Source organism: Mesoplodon mirus, assembly GCF_964341445.2.
Source record: "Mesoplodon mirus genome assembly, chromosome: 1".
NCBI lineage: Eukaryota > Metazoa > Chordata > Mammalia > Artiodactyla > Ziphiidae > Mesoplodon > Mesoplodon mirus.
The window spans coordinates 70,770,465-70,786,025 of record NC_138976.1 but is presented as its reverse complement, the minus strand read 5'-3'; the positions used below and the strand labels follow the sequence as shown (position 1 = coordinate 70,786,025).

Below are 15,561 nucleotides of genomic sequence, written 5' to 3'. Positions count from 1 at the left end.
AAGGAAGTGCCCAGACCGGTCACAGTGTCCCCAGTGTGCTGGGCCTGGTCCTGTAGCCCCCTCTGGGGGAGGCGATGCCAGCTGCCTTGTGGTTTCCACCCTGGAATAGTGTCCAGGCACACTCAGGGACGTGGAACTAGCTCACATCACCAGGGGACTTGAGCGAGACCTGGGAGCTTCCCCTTGCCCTGAGATCCAGGTCAGTACCTCCCTCCTTCTGGTCCTGCTGCCAATCATCCAGGGGGCCATGTTAGTAGAGTCCAGCTTAGCACAAACCTTTGGCCTCTTGGATCAGAACTGCATCCTTCTTTCTAGACTAGCACCCACCACTAGGCCTTCCTGGGAGTTATCAGGTGCAACCCTGAGGTTCAGGTTGAAGTTACTCTCCCCAAATCCCTCAACACCAAAGACTTGTATCCTTCCTGATTTTCTTACAGGATCTCCTGAATCAGCCTCAGTTCTGGGAATCCAGACCAAGTCATGCCCCATTACTCTGCTGCAGGGCCTTTGCCCTGGTTCTTCTCTCTGTTTGAAATGCTCTCCCCCCATCTTTGTATGAAGGACGCCTTCTTGTCATTCAGATCTGTTTGCATTTTCTCTCGTTTTCAGAAAGAAGAGGATAAGGATCTCACCTAATAAGCATCAACCTCCCCCACCCTGTTTTATTTCTCCCTTGCCGTTTCCACTGATGATTATCCAGTAGGTTGATAATGCCCTCACACAGAACAGTCCAGTGGAAACTGGAAAGCCAGAGGATCAGGAAGTAGTGGGGCTCTTGGATGTTATGGGGAAGGGGACTTTAGTGGTCATTTACTCTAAGTCCTCAGCTGGTGAGAACTCTCACATTCCTTTATTCTGGTGGGTGTTTTGTTTGGTTTTTGCTTTTCCACAATGGTTACAGAGAGCTGGTGAGCAAAGATAATGCTGTTCCACTGAAATGCTTCTGGGCTGTATCCATTTGACTCTTGGAGTAGGCTATGATGTCAGGTTGAATCAGCCCTGGTTTTAATTAAATTCTAGGTAGGTCATATACTACCTTCAAAGAGGAAATTTTGTCTGCTCCTTGCAAATGCAAGAAACCCACACTTCCCAGGGGACAGTCATCTCTGAGGGCATCACAAAAAATCTGGGAGCTCAGCTCAGGAAGATTTAGGGATCCTCTGTTTCCTCTTCTTGATCAGGAGGTCATGGTCCTAGATGACCTCCAGGTCTGAGCCCAAAGTCTCACCAATCCTTTGAGGTAGAGATGAGGGAAGGTATAGGGTGCCCAGTTATATTTGAATTTCAGATAAACAACAATATTTTTTAGTAAAAATACATCCCATGCAATAAGTGGGGCATACTTACACTAAAAAATATTGCCCGGACACAGTTACACTAAAAAATTATTCATTGTTTATCTGACATTCAAATGTAACTAGGAATCCTATATTTTATCTGGCAACCCTACAGAGAAGGAATCGGCATTTAAAATTAATGGCTTCCCTAAGATGAAACCCTGGGATTGGGGAAAACAGAAGCCACAGTGAGCTGTGACTTTTTGAGGAGAGGAATGAAATCCGTTTCTTTCACGCCAATTAAGCAATCACAAATGACTCCATCAGAAATCCAAACTCGTGACTAACATGGGACTCAAGACCAGGAAAAAAAAATTAAAAAGATTAAGAGCCAGAGAAGCAATCTTCACGCACAGGGCCAGCCAGCAGACGGAGTGGATCCCATCCAGGCAGGTAAGAGCATTGTCATCTCACCCATTTTTCAGAACAGAACAGGGTTGGGAGATTCTGGTGTGATCCTCCAGCCTCTATGACTCCTGGCTGTCGGCAGAATTCCTCCTCAACATTTATAATTCTCCGACTTCTAAAAGTTCACATAGTCTCCTCCTAGGTCCTCCCTCTAGGCTGCCAGGAAGCAAAGCAGAGAAGCAGGAGAAGCAGTTGTTCAGGCTGCAGCTGGCTCGTGAGCAGCTGTGTCTGCTCCCTTGAAGAACCAATTTTCTTGGCTCAGGTGGGATGAGGTGCATTTGATGAGCCCACACTGTTTGCCAAGGCTCAAAGCTGGAGGTATAGATTTACAAAAACAACTTAATGCAAAATTAATTAAGTTTTGTGTCTATCATTTTGAGCACAGAGTTCACCCCTACATTATTCACCTGAGATGATCAGTGAGTTCAAGTGTGATTTCTTCTTTACAACTGGGAAGGGAAAATTACACATGAAATGCCCCAAAGAACCGGTTCACGGGGTAAACTCTCTGTTCCTCTCTCCCACTTCTCTTCAGCTGTTTTAAACAGGCTCATTAATACAACTCTATGGGGACCAGACCTTTGGGATTCATGAGAACAATAAGAGGAAAGAAAAAAGCACACTAGCAAGGAGAGAAGAGAAACCATTGTTGATTTTTAGCAAGCACACTCTAATAATGACCCCTGAAGTTCATGAGCTTTTTTTTGTTTGTTTGTTTGTTTGTTTGTTTTAGCGGTACACGGGCCTCTCACTGTTGTGGCCTCTCCCGTTGCGGAGCACAGGCTCCAGACGCTCAGGCTCAGCAGCCATGGCTCACGGGCCCAGCCGCTCCGCGGCATGTGGGATCTTCCCGGACCAGGGCACGAACCCGTGTCCCCTGCATCGGCAGGCGGACTCTCAATCACTGTGCCACCAGGGAAGCCCCATGAGCTTTTTTTCTATTTGTTTGTATCATAGTTTAAAATTTTGTATTTTGGGGCAGTTTCATTTTTTGGAAAATGGGCTTGGATGATGCTGTGCTAGGCCACACACACATTATGTCATCATAGCCTTCTATTTGTCCAATGATCGATATAAAATAATACCTTTGGAGAGAAATAACTCCACTTATTAACCACAGTCTTGGGCCAGGGAAAGTAAGGAATGAATAAAAATGCTTCTTGTTTGTTCCTCTACAAGTTTATGGTATAGAGTCAAATTAAAGGTCACATTTTTTCCCCCAAATTATAACTCAGTTTGAAAGTTTTTTTCCTTTTGTTTGTGGTTCCTTCTCTGAACCTGAGCAATTTCCACTTGATATTAGTGAAAGAAGGAGGTTCAAATCCTCTCACAGGGAGAAACCAGAGGGTTCGGCTGTCATTCCTGGTCACCTAGCGAGAATGTCTTTGTGGGTGTTTATGAGATGTAAGAACATGCTGGATGCGTGAAATGACACCTGTGTGCCCCTGCTGTTAGGTGACCCGAGGCCTGACCCCACAAGATGCCAAGAGGAGAGGCTCACTACATCTATGGTTCCCCCAAGAAGTGGCACGGCCACTCCTACGTCACAGCTGAAGAGTAAGTTCAAAACCAGACGCAGCGGGGTTTCCAGTTTGCCTTTTGCTGACACAGCCTGCTGGCTTCCCCCAGCACATGCCTGTCTGTAAAACTCTCTAGTGTCTATTTCTCCAGAAAGTAAAGACCCTGGCAATGAGGTGAGGAGACCCTGTGGTCCTACAAGGGACCTGAAGCTTCTCTGAGGCCAAAGAGGCAAGGAGGTAGGAAAGGTAAAAAGCTGGATCTTGCCATTTTTGTCTGCATTCTTGGCTATGAGGCATTCATTGTAGGTTCTCAGGCTGAAAAACATCTGTCTGGGAGCAAGATGCCTCTTTCCTCAAGCCTTGCCTGTCTACTCCACTCAGGCTCCCGGATGTGGTTTGCAGACAGAACAAAGGCAAGTTGCCAAAGGGCAAGTGAGGATGAAGGGTAGATGTGTGTGACTCCACCTGCTGACTGACTCCAAGGTGAAGAGGGTCATAACCTTTGCATCAGTACTTTATCCTAAAGAAAGGTGTTTCGTATTATGAATTAATTTAAAATAAGTATTTACGTGATTAGACATGTCTAAGTGCTAAGCATTGTATACCAGCCCAAGATGCTATTCTTGCCTTTGAAAAAATCTTACAACCTAGTGGGAGAGTTAGGCATGGGAGTAATTTTGGCAAGTGTATGTGCTGTGATGGGAACACAGGCTGTAGGACACACTCTGCATGGATGAGAGTGGGCTAGGTGGGGGGATAGTGGCAGGGTCCCCCCCACCCCGAGTGGAGAATCCAACAGGACAAACGAGGAACCTGGTTTTTATGTGGACCATCTCTTAAGTGGTCTGCTCAGAACTTCCTGCAAACCTGCTCTCTTGGGAAAGAACTTTTGAATAGCTTTACCAGAATGACCTAGCAGGGGCAAGAGACATGAAGAACCCATCAAAGGCACCCGAGGAGGAGTTCAGGCTGGAGCATTTCCTCAGAAGACTCTAGTGGGATTCTCTAACATCCCTGCATGGTCAACTGGGAGTAGAGGTGGGGAGATCTTCTGAAAAAATGTCCCAAGAGCAAAAATATACTCTGGCACATGGTATTAGGTAGGATATCTTTCAGCTCTTGTATGATGCCTCAACAGACTCTGTGAAACCACCGTCAAGAGAGGTTCTCAGTTGAGGGGGCATAAGCCGCCTATAGAGCTTGTGAAAATGCAGCTTCCTAGGAACTGCTACCCAAGAGGCTGACTCAGTAGGTCTGGGGGCGGGGGGCCCAGGATCTGCACTTTAACATGCATCTCAGGCAACTCTACTGCAGAAGGTATCTGGGTGACATCTGAGGAGCCCTGCCTGGCTGGGCAGTGGGTTCTTGTGGTATGTCTGGCACATCCCAGTGTTCTCGGCTCTCACTAGGTGTGTGTGAGTGCAATGTAACTGCATGAAGAGCTGGAACAGAAGGCTTCCCTGGTGGCGCAGTGGTTAAGAGTCCGCCTGCCAGTGCAGGGGTCATGGGTTCGAGCCCTGGTCTGGGAAGATCCCACATGCCGTGGAGCAACTAAGCCCATGCGCCACAACTACTAAGCCTGCGCTCTAGAGTCCACGAGCCACAAGTACTGAAGCCCGCGTGCCTAGAGCCTGTGCTCTGCAACAAGAGAAGCCACTGCAGTGAGAAGCCCGCGCACCAAAATGAAGACCTGACACAGCCAAAAATAAATAAATTGAAAAAAAAATAAAAGAGCTGGAACAGAGCTCTATGTGTGTCAAGATGTCCAAGGAGGTGACCACAGACCTGGGGGGTGGAATTAGAGCACAGGCATGCTGGGAGTTGAATCAGCTGCCTCCAGTCACGAGAGCCCACTGAATGTCCCCGTGACAGCTTCATTTCAGGAAAGGGCGATGCAGCAGGAAGGGCACTGGCTGGGTACCTCGGGCCAGACGCTGGGAATGCTGGTTCTGCCACTCTCCGGTTGTACAACCTTGGGCATTTTACCAGCCTAAAATCTTGAGGATGTCAGATGTGAAGTGAACATCCTACCCACCCCAGTGGATTGTTGTGGGCCTATAGTGGGGTGCTTGCCCCAGTGCTTGGCGGGGTTGTTGTGAGAATTCAATAATCTAATGCATGTAGAATGGTTATCAGGGTGCCCAGCTTACGGCAGACATTAAGGCAATGTTCCTTTCCACTTCTTTTTTGTGGACTGATAGTTGGGGAAAATGTTTTAAACTAGCCCTAAAGAAAAGAAAAGATAAATATGTTGTCTCAATAAATATGTTGTCCACATAAGGGTCGGTTGCTACCGCACCTGTTGCACCTGGAACTTGGATGCTGGGGCCCAGGCCAATTAGCACTGCTGCTGTGGGCACGCACCTGAGAGGCTTCCAGAGATGGTCCTGTCCCTGGGTACGAGTGCTGGAGGCCTGGTGGGTGCTTGGTGTGGCATGGGGTGGGACACTCCTTGGGGACTGCTCTGACTGAAAAGCCCCTGTGAAGAGAACACACTGATGCACATTTCACTATAATCTGGAACAAGGTTTCTGTACCAAGATGTATTTGTCTATCTCTCGGGCCAGGGCTGCAGGGATTGGCATCCTGATGGTGATCCTGGGAATCTTACTGCTCATCAGCTGCTGGTATTGTAGAAGGCGAAGTGGATACAGAAGCTTGAAGGTGGTAAAGTTCCCACTGCTGGGTCCCTCCAGATCAAGGACCTCCTTTCTCCTTCTTTCTCTGAATTTCTGGGGAGTGGGGTGACATTCTCATGATCACCTCTGGCTCTGATTCCTGGTTCCAGTGAGTCTTTCTCTACATTGTACTTCTTGTAACTCTTCCTTTGCCTCTGCCCACGTGTGAACACCAGTCAGGAACTTGGTCCATCTTTTTGGTTCCACTCACAGGAAACTTGAGTGCCTATCTGTGTATGTAGCTGAGCACTTGGTTTGTGGGGCACAGGGGAAGGGTTCATGGTTCTCTTGCACAGTGAACAGCAGCATGTGAGATACTCCAGATCTTACCAATCCTTCTGGGGATTCCCAGTGGCTCTGTTACTTCACTTAGAGGCCCGCTCCTCTCAGCTTGCCTCTTCACCCCTTTCCTCCCAGGTTGCCTGGGAATTCCAAGTTCTTCTAACTCTGTTAGCAAGCAACCCATCATACCCAGGACCCATCCAGGCATCAGTGCAGTGAGGAAACCATCCACCCCTCAGCAGCACAAAAGACCACCAGGTTTTTAACAGATTCCTTCCTCCACTGATGGCCAATGTGGTTTTAATAGGATTTTTGCTCCTTTACCCATACGAGCAGGAAGTTAACAAATGACACGGTCCAGCCTTGGGGTAGCAGGATCTTCCACATATAAGAAACATCAACAGAGTCTCTAAACTATAAAGATGACAGGTTTCAGAAACCTTGCTTCAAAGCCAGGTAGCACTTTGGAACTTAAACATTCTCCACAGTGAGAAATGGGATGGAAGGAGAGTTGCAACTTGCTCTCTCTCTTCCTTTCTCTCTCTCTCCCTCTCTGCCTTGTTAGTGCAGATCTGAAAGCTTCTGAGGTTGATAAGTAATGGAAAAAAATTTATATTTACAAAAGATGTTGGAAAGTTCCGGTCCTCATTCAGCAAGCACTTCATGCAGAGAAAGAGGTTCTGTGATGGAGGGGAAGACTGGCCTGGGTGGAGGGTAGGAGCCTGCGGCAGTCTGAGGAGGAGAAAGGAAAGGTGAGAGCTGTAGCTTCAGATTCTTCTCCTCCTTGCCGGGAAGCCTGGGCAGTCCCATGTGTCCCTTTCCCTAATGCCCATCTTGCCATAGTGTCCCAGATAACAACCATGAAAGACAGGGTGAGCTTGGGGGAATACAGCCACCAAGCAGCAGCCCTCCAGTGCGGTGACATTTATGGGAAGGAGAAGTTTCTGAGCCTGAATAAGACTCCAGACCAAGTTCTGTAGCAAAGTCTTGGGTTAGGAGGTTAGGGATAAAACTCTTTGCTCTCTACCACACACTCCATGTGTACCTCTAGCGCTGGGTTATGACATTGCCTTGTAATTTGTTATTTACTTTTTGCTTCTTCACCCCTTCTCTTCCTCCTATTTATGAGCTGGGACAGAGAATATTTCTTATTCATCTTTGTACCTCCAGTGCCTAGCACGGTGCCTGGCACACAGCAGTCACCCAATCGTACGGCATAAGGAGTTGGTCTCATTGTCTGCCATTGACTTGCTTGATGGTCTTAGAGTTTCATTTCTCTGAGCCTCATTTACTCTATTATACACCTAGACACAGATGATATAACATGATGTGTATCAGTTTTTATTTAATATGTTTTCTTCTATAATTAAAAAAATTTCATTCTATGTTTGCATATTTAAAAAGTTTTTTAAATAAATAAATTTATTATTTTATTTATTTACTTTTGGCTGCATTGGGTCTTCGTTGCTGCGCGTGGGCTTTCTCCAGTTGCGGCGAGCGGGGGCTACTCTTCGTTGCGGTGCGCGGGCTTCTCATTGTGGTGGCCTCTCTTGTTGCGGAGCACAGGTTCTAGGAGTGCGGGCTTCAGTAGTTGTGGCTCGCAGGCTCTAGAGAGCAGGCTCAGTAGCTGTGGCGCACAGGTTTAGTTGCTCCATGGCACGTGGCATCTTCCTGGACCAGGGCTCGAACCTGTGTCCCCTGCATTGGCAGGTGGACTCTTAACCACTGTGGCACCAAGGAAGCCCTATGTCTGCATAGTAAAAGAAAAATGATTTAGTCTTTCAAGGAGTAAAAACTCTACAAACTCAGTATGTTGGTACCCATTTCCTAACTGTCCACGATTGCTAGCTTGATGCTACCCGGACAAAAAGGCAATGTGTTTTGTTTTTTTTTTCCTTTCTGCTTCAACACTCTCATCTTAAATGTGTTCAGTTGAAGAGTAACAGTCTTAGTGTTGTGGGCTCAGACACTGAGCATTTTGCCTGGTGTAGTTCAAGTTCAACTTGCCACCCTCCATTCCTCCAGGTCTAGACCAGTGATTTGCAGAGTTTTTGGAATTTTTATGAGATAGAACTGTGTTTAAATTCCCTTGTTCCCTAATGTTTAAAAATGCTGTCATTTATTTTTAAAATTAATATTAAAATCTTGTTTTGAGACTTTCATATCTCCTGAAAAGCCAGGTTGGGGACCAGCAGTCTAAGAAGTTTAGGCAAAATTATGTAAAATAGTGCATTAAGTACTGCATTTAATTACATAATCATCTCCCTGTCTCTCTTTGGTGATTCTATTTTCATTATAAAGCAGAACATAAGTGATGATAAATGCGAGTTTTGGGTACCTGAATCACTCCACCTGTAGCAACCTTCATTAGGCTTTGAAATATGTTTATTCTCCCACTTACACTGACCACAGAATGGTAGAAAGGTTGGTTGGAATTAAGGTCTCCTAAAATTTCTGCTTTGGCTAACAATTCCCCTTAGATCTGAAAAACATCTTCTGAAAGAAAAGACTGCTTTTTGCAGCAATGTGTCTCAGAGGAAAATGATTTGTAAGGGAGTGGAAGTTGGCTTTCATATTTATCAGTTTTACTCTTTCACTTGGGAAGTTTAGGACATAATACTTTTGATTCTTGGGGAAGAATTTAAAGGCTCTGCTGATAGCTCAGTTTACACTCATGTCTTGCGATGCCGTGTCTCGCAATGTATGGTCAGGGGCCTTTGCACTTGAATCACCTAGAGTTCTTGCTAAAATGCAGATTCTGGGACCATCTCTGGTGGTGGGACCCGGGAACCTATGTTTTAACACACACACTGAAGTTTGATGCAAATACAGAGAATTGGCAGTGAACTGGGGAAGTGGACCACTTCCTATCCTCACCTGCCATAGGATAGGAGCCCACGCTCCTATCCTATGGCAGGTGAGGATTAAAAAAAAAAAAAAGAATAAAAGTAATAATTGAGGTAAAGGGAGAGAATGCATTAAACACCTTACCTGAGATATATTGCTGGGAGTGGTGGAGGGGAGCAGAACCTCCCTGGGCCCTCAGGTCAAAATTGGGGTTCTTGTGCTTATATCTTTCCAAGGGGTAGTGTCAATAATGATTTCAGACTAGAGTTTAGGAAAATTACTTCTTTACAGTCTGCACACTGTGTAGGTATCACCTCCAACCATGTGTGGCCTCATCCAATTGATGTTCCAAACACTTCTCCTCCCTGGGAGACTTGATGCCCTTGGTGCCTTCACGCCCTTCTCTTCCAACCCAGTAACCCCAATAATCAGCCATGGTCTGCAGACAAGCCTGCAGAGGCACTGAACACCTGCACAGCCTCCCTATTCCAGCACCCCTCAGCCAGGACCACAGAGAGCTGCTCATGCCCTACTGGTGGATTGGGTTCAGATATGTTTGGGTCTGTATCTTAAAAAAATGAATTAGGTGCGAGCATTTAAAAGTAACAGTTTACATAAAAATCTTAATTTCTAGTTTCTTTTTTAAAAAAAATCAAAAGATCTGGCAAAAACTGGCAGCTCTGCAGTGGTTTGTCCCTTTAGATGGGATATACTCTCCTTCCTTTCCTATGGTCCCCACTTGACCTCCTCCTCCCTCTAAGTGTCTGAGCGTAGCTGAGTCACCCCAGGCACAGGCAATAAGAAATTGCATTGTCTGGAGAGCAGTGGTTCTGTGTGTGGCCCTGGACCAGCAGGATCCGCATCACCCAGGGAACTTGTTAGAAATACAAATGTGTGAGCCTTCACCCTAAACATACTATGTAAGAAATTCTGGGTGTGAGCCCAGCAATCTGTGTTTAACAAACCCTCCAGGTGACGCTGATGTATTCTAAGTTTTGAGAACCACTGCTGTGGAGAATTTAACAGTAAAAGCAACTAAAAGTTAGTCTGCTTTTTATAATCACATGTGCCAGCAATTTAAAACAATGTCAGTAATGAAATACTCCCCCTCACTAGGGTGGACTGCTCCTGCAGTCCCCATTTTCGTATGTGTCTCTGCCTTGCATAAATGGTTGTCATTCTATTCTAGGGTGGACCGCTCCTGCAGTCCCCATTTTCGTATGTGTCTCTGCCTTGCATAAATGGTTGTCATTCTATTCTAGGGATGGAGAGCATTACCTCCTAAACCTATGCAAACCACCAAACTAAGCTTTTACCAACCCCTCCCCCAATAACTCAAGGTGCACGACAGCCTTTGACTGACTTGCCATCATTGTTGTGATGTGACTTGGACGCTCAGTGCTACAGCCACAGTATTTCTATCACAACACAGGCATTCCGTACTGTTTCAGATATTTTGCTGTCATTATGGGGAAGGCAGAAATAGTGTCCCTGCTATCAAGTTGCTCATATGCTTGTCCTTACTGTGATACCAGCTCCTGCTTCACTAGCTCTGATCTCTTCCACTTGTAACCATTCTCTGAGAGCCATTTTTTAGATTCACTCTTTTTTTCCTTCCCTTCAAAAATATTCGTTGACTAACTAGTGGGTGTCAGGCACTGTACCAGGTGCTTCACCTTTAGTTAATTCCCACAACAATTCTGAGATGTAGGTGATATTATCTTCATATTACAGATGAAAACACTGAAATTCAGAGAGATAAAGTGACTAGCCTGAGGATACACAGCGAATAAGTGGCAGAACCAAGATTAAAACCCATTCTTAAAACTTTGGCTTCTTCCTCTTTTCTTTAATGGACTCAATTATTTTTTCCTCACCCACTTACCTTCATGAATTCACATTTCAGGACAAAAGCATTCATGCTCGTACTCAAAGTACCTTAACAGGAAGATGTTCACGTGAGGGGCTTGGTCACCAGGACGCCAAACTTCCTTTTCAAGAGAACAATTGTGAACCTGTGGTAGGTTGAGATCCTGCATCTTGGTGTTTTTGTGTATGGCTGGTTTTAACTTAAATGAATAAAATTATTCCCATTTAGAAAGCAAGGGCCATGTGAATGTGCTTAATGCTACTGACTTTAAAAAGTGGTTAAAATGGTAAATTTTTGTTATGTATATTTTACCATAATAAAAAATAAATAGTAAGATTAAAAACAAGGGAATCATAGAGATTTTCTTAAATTGTGTCCTCTCATACCCAGATTTTCCAGGGTCAATAATGAGACCCCTACATGTAAGATCTAAAGGAAGAATTTGGTTCTGGATACAATATCCTTTTGTCTTATGTTTTTAGTATAATTGCCTTTGTCCTGAACATAGATATTATCTAATGGAGAAAAAAAAAGTACCTACTATTAATTGTATAGAGTTGCACTGTCCAATAGGGTAGCCACTAGTCACATGTGGCCATTGAACACTTGAAACAGAGTTGTTTGAATTAAGATGTGCTGGAATACATACCAGATTTCAAAAACTTAGTATAAGGAAAAGAGTATAATTCATTAATGATTTTTATATTGACTACATGTCGAAGTGATAATATTTTGGTAGGTGGGGTTAAATAAAATATATTAGTGAGATCAATTTTACTTGTTTCTCTTAATTTTTTAAACTGTAGCTACTAGAAATTTTAAAATCACATATGTGGTGCACTCTATTTCTATTGGACAGTGCTGGTATAGATGTAGTACATCATAGTTTTTGAGAGCACTGACTCCAGAGCCAAGTTACTCCATGACTTACCAGTTGTGTGATCTTCGGCAAGTGACTTAACCTCCTTGTGCCTCAGTTTCCCGACCTGTAACATGAAAACCTTGAAAATACTCCCAGGGTTGTTGTGAGCATTAAATGAAGGCTGACACATTTGTGCTCTGTTGATAGTAGCAATGGCCTTTAGACACGACTATAGGGATTTATGCTTTTGGTAAAGATGCAGTGTGATCGGTGTCTGTTTAACAGGATTCAAGAATTCATTAGTTAGGGTTTGGGGCTTCTACTGACAAGGATAATCCAGGTATAAATAAGTTTCTGAAATTTTTGGGAAGTTACTTAGCCCTTTTTTTCTCTGCCGTTGTTTCCCCCAACAATGTTTCAACATATATACTTGTGTAACCTAATAACGATTACCTCATTGGGTGGAAATTAGCTGTGGACAGTTAAACAAGTTTCAATCCAGAGCAAAAGTATAAACATCACGCTAACTATTTTGACCTAATCCCTCTTCCAGAACCATATGTACTGCTGCCAAGCCCGTGATCTCCTTTCTCACCCTCACAGGTTCCCAACGCTCCACCTGCCTATGAGAAACTCTCCACAGAACAGTCACCACCACCTTACTCTCCGTGAGAGCCAGCGAGGCCCCTGAGAGATGCTGAAATGATTTCCCCCACACTTTTTGTTGAATCTGATGTGGACATGTAATGTTCTGCTTCAGAATGCTGTAGAAACAGTGTACATCATCTCTACTATTAAGCTGAGTGTTAAATTCTTTATAGGGCAACTAGCAGTACTGATTGAGGAAATGATGAGAAATATTAAAATGGGAAAAGTTTGTCAATAAACATTGTAATGGATGATACTATCTGTGCCAGTAATAATAAATCTACAGTATTATTTTCTGAGGGAGATCTTTCAAGTGTGTGTTCTGGGATCATTTGATTTCTTTTTAAGTTGAAATATGGCTAATAACTAACAAACTGCTATTCTGATTTTTGAAGACACAGCCTCTTGACCTACATGAACTCTAACAGGACTGTTGCAGGTGAGTCTGTGCTACAGAGCACTCACAAAGGATACTTTTACAGGTTTAAGACCAAGAGCTAAATGACCTACCAAATTATAGTCAGATTCATCTGATCAGGAAAGTGTCAGCAATGTCTCTTTGTTTTCTAAAATTCCATGATGCTACAATAATATACTGCAGAGATCCTGTATCTTCAGCAATACATATCGTGCAGTTCTAATCACATTTCACTTCAAGGATCAATGCTATGATAATTAATGACGAGAACTTTCTGTTAAACCAGAAGGTGGTGTAAGGACTTGTAAACAAGTAAAAGCTACTGTAGTTTGGCTGATGTCTTGTCTTAAATATTCCAAAGGCAATTTAGCTCCTTTGAGCTCCCAAATCCCTCTCAAAAGCACATACAGAAGAAATCATAAGGGACCAGAAATTCTGGAATGGTGTCATTATTTGTATAAAAATATTGCAATTTATCTGTGTGACATCTACATAACATTATCTGTTTTTCTTTCACTGAAAAATTATTTTGGCTTAACTTATATCACCATCCTAAATGGAAAATCAGTATCATTTTTCATAAGTAGAGGATGATTATAAAAAATGAAGATAATGAAAGCAAATTACTTTTATTGAAACCTAGGAAGATACTGATGGTCACAGAATGCTGTCAACTTGAGACTTGCCCTCGTTATTAAAGAGGGAGATTAGCAAGAATCAGAGAAAATCTTTTGATGTAATTAGAAGGCTTGCAAGAGAAAGAAATGACTTGCTCACTCTGTGACTCACTGTTGTTTAATGCCAAGTCAGTAAACCACCTAAAATCACCTTGTGTCATTGGAAACGCCAGTGTGGCATAATTGCATCATTTTCACCAAAAGACAAGATTGCACAGAGGAGAAAAAACACTGAATAAAGAGACATTATACACATTGAAAAAAAATGTCATTCCACAAAATACTAAAAGACCCCCCCCCCGCCCTTCCTGATTCTGTCCAGTCCTAACACTTAAAATAAGCCCTCTCCCTCCCGTTTTCAAACAAATAAGTTCTGAAAAAGAAAACTTCATTAGGATTTGGCCAGCTTCTGTCCTCATGACAGGGCCCTGTCTGAGCCTCAATCCTCCCCTTCTTATAGAAGAGCCTGTGCCCCACCATGACCAACCACAGCTGCTTATTTATTTACTATTGTGTGTCATTGAACCACCCCTCCACCCTGCTATAACCAATCCTCCTGTAATTAATAAAAGTGTTAGTGGGAATGTAAAAAAAGTTTTTTTTGACAAAAGAATAAAGTTGGATCCCTATCTCACACCATTACAAAAATTAGCACAAAAAAAAAATCATAGAGCTAAGTATAGGAGTTAAGACTACTCCTTAGTTAAGATTTCTCCTTGTTTCTCTTAGGAGAAAACAAAAGAGTAAATCTTTGCAACATTAGATTTGGTAATGGTTTCTTAGTTATGATGCAAAACCACAAGTAATGTTGGTAAATTGGAATTCATCAAAATTAAAAGCACTGTGCTTCAAATGAAGGACAAATCAAGAAGGAGAAGACACACAGCACTGGGAGAAAATATCTGCAAATGATATAACTGATAAGGGAATTGTATGTGGTATATATAAGTAACTCTTACAACTCAATAAAAAGAAAACCCAATTAAAAAGTGAGCACAGGGCTTCCCTGGTGGCTCAGTGGTTGACAGTCCGCCTGCCGATGCAGGGGACGCAGGTTCGTGCCCCGGTCCGGGAGGATCCCACATGCCGTGGAGCGGCTGGGCCCGTGAGCCATGGCCGCTGAGCCTGCGTGTCTGGAGCCTGTGCTCCGCAACGGGAGAGGCCACAGCAGTGAGAGGCCCGCGAACCGCAAAAAAAAAAAAAAAAAAAAAAAAAAAAGTGAGCACATTTACCTCATTATTTCTGTATATATTGAAAATCATGAGTTCACACTGATAACTCCAATTTTAAATCAACTACAAAGGGTTCATTCTAACTTTTTTCATTCTGATCTCTTTTCATATTTTTAAATCCATTTCTCCCCATAGTGAGAAAATGGCTTCTGTTAATCTCAGATTACCAATTTACTGCATGAATCACCTTTGTATGTAAGCATTTCACCATCTATGTCATGCCGTCCCACCTCCCTCAACAGATGCCCTCCAGTCCTTGCTCAGACCTCGAAGTCTTGCTGTGGACCACCGCCAGCTCCCTAACTGGAACACACCCTACCCTGCTCAGGTGCCAATACCCTGTGCCCAAGCTTCTAACTATGGCTGCCTCCCCCTGACATAGACCTGCTATGGTACTCCCTGTTCAAACATCCAGATATTGGCCTCATGTGGCCAATAGATAAACAAACAAACAAACAAATAAATAAATAAAGTTAGGAGAGAGGAAAGGTATTCTTAAAAAAAACCCAAAAAACAAAAAAAGTGTGATACAAATTTGCAGAAAATCAAAATCAATCGAGGAGAGAATTTACTGCATATAAATTGAGAAGAAATGTCCCAAAGTGCACAAAAATATTAGTCATATACATCAGAAGCATGACCCCTAGAAGGGATGGCCTTGAGAAAGAGTTGGAAAGAAGCACTTCCTTTTATCAAAGCTGGATTGTCTCCTATGAGAACAAAGCTCAAGAAAGTTGTTCGGCAGCTTGGCTGAGTGCAAGTTCACTGAGCTAAGAAAATAA

At 43.6% G+C, this 15,561-nt stretch overlaps 1 protein-coding gene across 1 annotated transcript; it reads left to right on the top strand.

Annotated features, from left to right (window-relative positions):
• Nucleotides 1-659: 659 nt before the first annotated feature.
• On the top strand, nucleotides 660-12,488 carry MLANA (melan-A). The gene is made up of 6 exons (XM_082615473.1): nucleotides 660-699; nucleotides 1,583-1,730; nucleotides 3,201-3,302; nucleotides 5,833-5,929; nucleotides 10,979-11,092; nucleotides 12,408-12,488. Exons 3-6 carry the CDS (start codon nucleotides 3,226-3,228, stop codon nucleotides 12,474-12,476), a joined length of 357 nt encoding a protein of 118 aa, XP_082471599.1. The 5' UTR covers nucleotides 660-699; nucleotides 1,583-1,730; nucleotides 3,201-3,225; the 3' UTR covers nucleotides 12,477-12,488.
• Nucleotides 12,489-15,561: the final 3,073 nt, after the last annotated feature.

Coding starts and splice junctions, on each gene's coding strand:
- MLANA (XM_082615473.1), top strand. CDS start 3,226: ATGCCAAGAGGAGAGGCTCACTACATCTATGGTTCCCCCAAGAAGTGG. Junction 3,303..5,832: donor TCCTACGTCACAGCTGAAGA/GTAAGTTCAAAA, acceptor CTCTCGGGCCAG/GGCTGCAGGGATTGGCATCC. Junction 5,930..10,978: donor GTGGATACAGAAGCTTGAAG/GTGGTAAAGTTC, acceptor TTCACATTTCAG/GACAAAAGCATTCATGCTCG.